At 50.8% G+C, this 7,965-nt stretch overlaps 1 protein-coding gene across 4 annotated transcripts in view; it reads left to right on the top strand.

The window, feature by feature from the left end:
- Positions 1 to 2,824: 2,824 nt before the first annotated feature.
- Positions 2,825 to 7,965, top strand: part of MYT1 (myelin transcription factor 1) — a 95,739-nt gene continuing 90,598 nt past the window's right edge. For all 4 annotated transcript variants that reach the window (XM_090065015.1, XM_090065018.1, XM_090065014.1 and 1 more), the window contains exon 1: positions 2,825 to 2,954. In XM_090065015.1, the coding sequence (XP_089921141.1) occupies positions 2,930 to 2,954 (25 nt within the window). In that variant the 5' untranslated portion in view covers positions 2,825 to 2,929. The remainder of the gene's footprint in view (positions 2,955 to 7,965) is intronic.

The following is a 7,965-nucleotide window of genomic DNA, read 5'->3' as shown; positions in this document are numbered from 1 at the left end:
GCCTTTGCCAATCCTCACTCCGTGTGAACAGTACGGGTGTCCCATGTCCGGGGGTGGATCGCTCTTTACCGCCAGAGTTTCTGTGAGTTTTTTTTCTTTTATCATTTGTTCATCTTTCATTTGCAGAGTCCAACCCCACTGTCCTAGAACAACAGTCAAAAGGAAAGGGGAAGGACAATGGGATTTGGGTCATGCACTCTCCACTCGTGCTAGTGCGAAGACGGCAGTATTTGTGTCAAGGACTTTCCAGCTTTTATCTCCTTTAATCTATTGCAGTTTCCCTTGTTCCTTACTCCTTTTTTGTTGTCGTTCCTATGCAAGGCAGCTATTTCGAGGCCCTCAAATATCTGTTTAACTTCCTCAGATAACATATAAAACCTCTTTCATTTGAACCGTGCTCCTCACAACCCACCTCCTTTGAAATCTCCATGCATGAAGGACACGTGCGAAGGAGAAGTAAGTGACCTTGTTGAATCTCCAGCCACTGCAGCTGCCGAGGAGGAAGAGTAGGGGTGCTCAGGAGTGGCAGCGAGACTTTGCTGTCTTCCATTAAAGCACCAGGAAGCTGAAAACAGGAGAACAAAAGTTTCAAATTGCCAGGATATAATTGTGAAAGTCATTTTCCAAGCACGGAGCCCTTCACAATGTCACCTCTCATCTTCCCAAAGGGGGGGAGGGAGGAGGTGCAATTGGAAAGACAATAAAGGAAGGAATATTCTGCAGCATGAAAGCAAGTAGTTTTCAGTTCGTCGAATAGGTGTATGAATCACATTCGTCCAACTAAGGCAGCTATTTGGGGCCTAATTCTGCCGCAGTTATTAACCCCCAGCCCCACGCAACTGTGCCGGTACCTCTTGAAAATGAATGGAGCTGCTGCTGGAATTACTTGCTATACAAGGTGAGCACAGGTTGCAGGGGGTCGGGCCCCCTAGTTACAAACCCAGACCCTAGATTTTTCCACCCAAATCTTTATTTTCCAGTTCAAGTAGCTGTGTGTGTGTCTCTCTCAGCCCCGCTGAGGCAAAGGGAGGATCACGCAAGATGCAAGGAAGACACAATACACTTTTTTTTTTGAGTCTGTGAAAGTCAACAAAACTGTTTGCACCCCCGTCCCCATCTCACCCCCTTCAAAGAAATCAGAAGTTGAGATGCTTTCAACAGAATTTGGCTTTAGATCCTGGGCCAAAGAGGGAATTAGTCTCTTGTTCTTCATTCTTTCCTGACCTGCATTTGCTCCTCCCTACCGCTCCCCATCAAAAAAAGAAAACAACCCAGAGGCGTGCCCTGCTGGGCTCAATTGCTTTAAATTCCCCTTCAGCTAATATCAGCTTTGTCCATGCGCCTTATTACTGTTGCCACCTGTCCCTCAAAGTGCAGGCTTCCATTTCCCAAATTACCCAGGATGCGAAGAGAGGGGCTTGGGTGGGCCCGGGCTGTCACTCTGCTTCTGCATCTTGGTGCATTCGCTCGCGGGGGTCAGCCTACAGCATTTGCCGGCTTACAATCAGGCTTTGTGTAACGCAATCGCCTCTCCCCACTTTTGCAAACCGCTCTCCCGGGGTGGCGGGGCCACCGCGAGACAAACCCATCACGCGCAGAAGGGGGAAAAGTGGCCCGTTCCCCACCTCCCTGCGATGCCACGCTCTGTGCAACGGGTCCCCTGGCCTTGCCCCGAAAAGCCAACTGGGCCATAAAGTTCACTGCTGCCGTGCATATTAAACACCTCCCTCTTTTCTTCTGTGGAGGTCGCGGCAACTCAGCCCCCCCCCACCTCCATCTGCGAGGCCGGCCAGAGTGCTCCTCACTGGCCGTTCGCCAGTTTTCCCCCAGCTGGGATCAGTTCAGTGTAGTGTTGCCATCTGTCCTGTGACATGCAGGGCTTGGAAGTATCCATGGTGCACTTCCCCCTTCCCAACTCACCACCCCCCTGCCTCAGCCCTGCGCTTTAACAAAGCCTGAAGTGAGTTTTGCTGCTGATGGGAATGCAGGGCTGGCCCATCACCCGGCACAGACTGTAGTCTGCTGAGTGAGTGGCTTGCGATATTACAGATTTCATCGACATTAGGGCTGCATGGGACCTCGCAAGACCCTTGGGTCCAGGGGCTGCAAGTCCGCAGGGGTCAGATCACCCCAGCAAGATAAGTACCCGGTGGTTTCTTTAAGGTCTCCAGAGTAGGTACTTCTGGGGGGAAAAGGGCCACTGTATTTCCATTTCTCAGCATGGGGATCAGCTTTTGAGAGCCACTTCCCCCCTCCCATTTCCAGCAACAAAGCAGGCAGCAGAGGAGAGGTGAATGGAGACTTCCCCCCAACTCTATACAGGTCAGACCGGCCTGTGCACTGATTCTGAGCCCTGACTGCCGGCAGGACCACCGCGACCAAAGCAAGGGACTCCAGATGAGAGCTCCCCCGCTCGCTCTGCCTCCACATGCGCACACTTCATCACTCCCCAAACAAGCAACCTTGCCACTTCTACACCTGGCTGGGCTGTGCAAGCTCTCCACCAGCTTCTGCTTTCCCCGCTGGCCTGGGCTTCCAGCTCGGACCCCGCTCAGGCTGCAGCCTTCAGCTCCAGGGGAGCTCCCAGAGCAGCAGCAGCCTCTGCCAGGCATAGGCTCAACCCTGGGAGGCAACTTCCCATTGTCTCCAGCCTCAATAGCAGTTGTGAGCTGCTTCCCCCCCAGCTCCCTCCCCGGATTGGCCAGCATTGATTTGCAATTAGCAGCTCGGCGAGCTCCCATTGGCTGCCCTGCCCGGCTCGGGGAGCCTCTTGGGCACATAAGTTTTTGCTCTGGACTCTAACTTTTCCCTGGGATGAAGTCACTTCTGACTTGAGCTCTTGGTGGGGTGCTTTATTTTTGGCTTTTTGGGGTTTTTTTTGTTTTGTTTTGTTTTGAAGGGCAAGCAGTGAAGCAAATCGCCTGCGAGAATGAAGCTGTGTGGCACTTTCCTTGGTTCGTAAAAGTCTCTCTCCACTCTTTTCGTGGCTTGTGTGATCTCCCCCCTTCCCATCCCTAAAGACTAGATCTCTCTAACCCTGTAGTTTTCCTTCCTTCAGGTGCTCCCCACCCCCCCTTTTTTTTTACTCCGGATCAAATTCAAGGCACTAAAACCAACCAACCATGCTTGGAGCTCCAGGCAGGCATTGAGCATCCGCCCTTGGCATGGGTGCAGTCCCAAAAGGGAATTGGAGCACCAAACATACTGCAAAAAATTAAAAAAAAAAAAATCAAGTCCTGGTGTCCTCCTGTCTTGCCTGCATGTGATGCTCAAGACTTCGCAGCTTTCAAAGAGAGTGAAGAGGGGGAGGGAAGGGGTGTAGGATGTGCACTGAGCCAGTGGCTTTCTTGCTTGCTAGTTTGCTCGCTTGTGTGCCTGAGAGCTGCTGGCAGCGCTTGCCATCAGCTGCCAGGACCTGGTCCTGCTTCCTCTCCAGGAGTAGTTTAAAAATGTGCATGTGCCTCTTTGACTGTAGTTGCTGGACTCGGGCTCGGAGGAATGCTTTGTTGTTGGGAGCAGCCTCTCCGCGCCTGGCAGGGGCTGGGGGTGAATGGGGAGAGGAGGCTGCTTGCTTTCTCTCCCATGGGTTTCTCAGGCGAGCTCTTGTCCCGAGGTCTCTCAGCCCTCGCAGGCAAGGTGCTTGGAAAGTTGGCTGCGGAGGACACAAAGCCTGCGAGCGCCTGGGCGGGTTGGGCTCGGGCGCTGTGGGCAAGGCAGGTTTGCACGAGGGTGCAAAGCGAGCTGCTGTCTTGGGGGAGCACTTTTCCAACTGTAAATTTCTTCCAGACAAAGGGGTTTGCTCCTGGGGGAGAAGTGCATAAATCTGAGAGCTCCGGAAGGGTTATTAAAAGTGGTGTGTGTGTGTGTGTGTGTGTGTGTGTGAGTGTGAGTGTGACTGTGTGTGTGTGTGCTTCCATCTGCCAGGGCCGGTAGTGGGCAGGCCAGTCCCCGGCCCTTTCAGCTGTTCCATATACAATATTAATGCTGGCCATTTCTATTCTCCATACAACAGCACTAATTGTAGTCTGAGGCATTAAGGCAGCCGGCCCATCTGCATAGAAGCTTTCAGAAGGAAACAAGGAAAAAAAAAAAAATCTTTCACCCCCAGCTGGTAACCGTAGAAGTTGATGGCAATTACAAATGCATAAACTTGGGGGCCTGAATGACTTGGAAAGAGCTGGGAGAAGGTGAATGACATGCAGCAAAGCTAGCTTTTATTCATCTATAGATGTATTTATCTAGAGATATAGCTATTGCTCCATCTATACATATAGCTATAGATATTAATATCAGCGCTTACATTTAGCAATTGTAGCTGGACTTGAAATCCTCTGGAACAGCAACCATTTAAAACTATATTTAAAGCTTATGATATGCATATATCTATAACCTATCGTAAGTTTGTAACATGCACACTCTCTGTATATCTATATATAGATAGATGTGTGTGAGTTTGTGTATCTGTGTGTGTCTATATAGATATATCTATCTATATGCACATATATATCTATATATAGATATCTATATGCATATGCGTATATACCTATATACTTATATATACATATATGTACCTATATACCTATATATATATGTATACCTATATAGATATGTGTGTGTGTGTACACACACACACACATATATATGTATACCTATATAGATATGTGTGTGTGTGTATGTACACCCCCCCCCCTATATAGATATACACACACATCTATACACACATACTTGGGATATGTATGCATACGTGCACACAGTTATATGTATCTATATGATATCATGGATGTGTATGTAAATGTGTGTATGTATGTATATGTACACACAGATTTACATGCACACCCACAATATGCATATAGGTATGCACATAACTGAGTGTGTGTGTGTGCATAGGTATACACACATACATACATTTTAATGTATTTATACAAAAAAAAAATTCCCCTGCAATATTTTTAAAATCAAAACACGAGAATCCATTTTAGAGCCCTATGCCCCCCCCCATATTTTTATAGGATACACAAAATCAATGACGTTTAAAGTGTCTGTGTTGATTTGCAACCCTTAAACACTGAAGCCTTCCAAATAATTCTCATTTTCCTCCACCACCTTGGAGAAAGGGAAGCTATGTTGAGACCTGGTGCACGTGCCGATTCTCCCCCTACGAAAAGGGGGCACTTAAATTGAGCAGGAAAAAGATGCTTTTTGCTTTGTGTGTGTGTGTTTTTAACCATTTTTTTCAGACGTATTTTTAACTATTAACGTGCTGTGCTGTAAGTAGCGCAGAGATCTGGCATTTAGCCCCTAAAAGGAGCCAGAAGGCAGGTAGGTCAAGGCTTTGCTTAGCCGGGATCCGAATTTGAGGCGCTGTCGGGGGAGTTCAGCTGCGCGGCGGGCGGAGCTGTCCGCGTGCCTGGTGCTGATCCCTCCGTCCCCGCCGCCAGGCCCCGGGGGCAGCGTTCCCAACTTGTTTAACTGGAGCCATCCCCCCCCCCTTCTTTCAAGCTGTTTTCCATACGAGACTGGAAGGGGGATGATAAGGTCCAACAATGTCTGCTCGTGAATGGCTCGTGGCAGACAAGGGTCTTTCGGTCAGTCTCTTTGACTGGGCCAACGAAATAGTTGGGGAAAAGTTCCTTGCAAGCTTTCAGGCACAAGCAAATAACACTTTCCCCCCACCCCAACTATTTGTTGAAATCAAAGAGATCACATTCACCCAAAGAACCTTGTCTGCCCATGTCCTTGGATCACCCCGGCTACAACCAGCCCCTTGAATTAATTAATTACTAGCGACACTTCCACCATGTCTCCCCCCTCCCCCTCTCTTTCAACTTTCTAGTGCTGCTACAACTTTTACAGTGTCCCACCTCTCTAAGTTTACCCCGGTTGGTTCTTGTTTAGAAGTTAGGAAAGAGGAAGAAAATCACACTTGGTATAATGATGCTTCCTAGCGATGCTACGACTTCCTGCCCTACAATGCCCTGCCCCCTGCGTTTGCCCCGGTTGGTTCGTGTTTGGAAACAGGGGAAGAAAATCAACTCTTCTTAAAGGGACAACTTCTAGCTCTGCCATATATTGCCTCTCTCAATTCACCCCGGCTGGTTCGTGTTCAGACCTCTGGGAAGAGAGGACCAAAATCAAATCTTCGTATCAAGTTTTGTATAATGGCGGAAATATTATTGGAGCGGCCATTTGGGATGCCGGGATAGGTCCTGCTAGGCGTGGGTTTGCATAGCCCCGCCGATAATCAATATACTAATTAGTCTAATGTAGACTGTCTAGCGAGGCGGAGAATCTCCCAGGCCCCCTCTCCCGCAGCAGGGACCGCAGGCAAGCCAACGCTGCCTCCCTTCCCCGTCTCCCGTGCCTTTGTTTCCCAAGTTTTCGCATTGCATATCGGAATTAAAGAGCAGTCAGGAGCACCATCCAGTATTGTTGCCAGCATGCAGCTTATCCCGCCTGGTCCCTCCCTCCGATCCTATCTTGAATGCAGAACAATGGAGATGCGGCGCAGCACTGGGCCTGCTGCCTGCAGATAAGAGTTTAATAGAATTTCTGAATGCCAAAGGTTTCGGATGTAAAATATCCCTGTCCTCTCAGCATGTCCAAAGGAGAGAGAAAATGGCTTTTCAGGAGTACTCTCAGCTGAATACGTCCTTTTATGTTAATGGCTTTGGGAATCTCGCAAGAGGCAGTAACCAAGCGTGAAGCCGTGGAAATGGGCATTGCGAGAATTTCCAAAATGGTCTGACTTTATTCCCCCCCCCCCGGAGCTTTTGTTTGGAGGTTGGGGGGGGGGGTGTTGCAAACTGCTCTCAGTTCATGCTGAATGTGCAGCCAGGCTGTGACGCTCCCGCTCTGGGAGAGGGCACTGAGCTGGGGGGTGGGGTTGCTGTGGGGGGCAGGTGGTTGAGTCGGGGCGGGGTGGGTTTAGGGCAGGGGTCGGGCCACAGCTGCAGAGGAAGGCGAGTTTGTCCTCGCCGTGGGAGGGGGAAGGACGCGCTTTCCCAGGCACTTGACCGGCCTCCCAGGGGTGCTTGCCATGGGCAGCAGGCTCCTGCCCGGGCTGGGTGCCCCCCGCCCACCCCCACGCCCCCAGGTTGCAATGCACCCTCTTGCGAGGGCTGCAGCCTGCCCCGGCCGAGGGGTGCTGCCCCCCCCCCCCCATGCTCTGCTTCTTGGGGCTGGGGTGAGGTTAGGAGGACCCCTGCCCGCATCAGCTTCATGGCACCTCCCCCCCCCCCGGGGTGCCAGAGGGCTGCGAGCTTGCAGGCTCTTGGGCTGCCTCTTTCCTGGAGGAAGAACCTGGACTTCTGCTTCACTTAACTAGTTCACGGGATGTCTTTAATTCCTGTTAATGGACTCATCCTGCTTGCCATTTCCATGGCAGAGACCTCGGTGAGACGGGTGGGCACCGCTCCTTAGTCTCCTCTGGGAGGAGGGGTTGGGGTGGTGGGGGGGCGGTGGTATTTTCTTTTTCTTTAAAGGAAAAATACATATTTATGCACCCTTTCAGCACTGGCCTTTGCATATGCAGATCGGCTAATATGCCATCCTTCCCGGCTCACCTCGGCGATAAATTCCCCAGCCCGTGCTTTATGATGATGGGTCATCTTCGTAACCACCCATAAATATTGTAAAGTACTTTCGCTGTAGCTATGCTAACCTAGGGCATCTGTCATTCCCTGGTTGTTGCTATTAGAAATTATTGGACTGTACCACACGGAGGCAATGCACGGGGGGGAGAAGGAGGGCGTAGGGAGCGGGGGGGTCGGATGGCAGTTGTAACATTTGCAGCCCCTTTTGTGTCCTTTGCGGGCGCGGAGTCCCCAGTTTGCTGCGCAGTTAATTACGGCTCAGCCGGGGCAAACCCGGGCGCCGCGCGCCCGCTCCCACGGGGGGCAGCGGGGTGGGCAAAGGGGGCAGCACAGTCCCACATCTCTCCACACTCTCTAAGTCAGCACTTCCATC

The sequence above is a fragment of the Crocodylus siamensis genome, chromosome 10 (genome assembly GCF_052110815.1).
Source record: "Crocodylus siamensis isolate JL-2025a chromosome 10, ASM5211081v1, whole genome shotgun sequence".
Classification (NCBI taxonomy): domain Eukaryota; kingdom Metazoa; phylum Chordata; order Crocodylia; family Crocodylidae; genus Crocodylus; species Crocodylus siamensis.
Note: the sequence above shows the minus strand (reverse complement) of the source record. Positions and strands in the feature narration are given on the sequence as shown.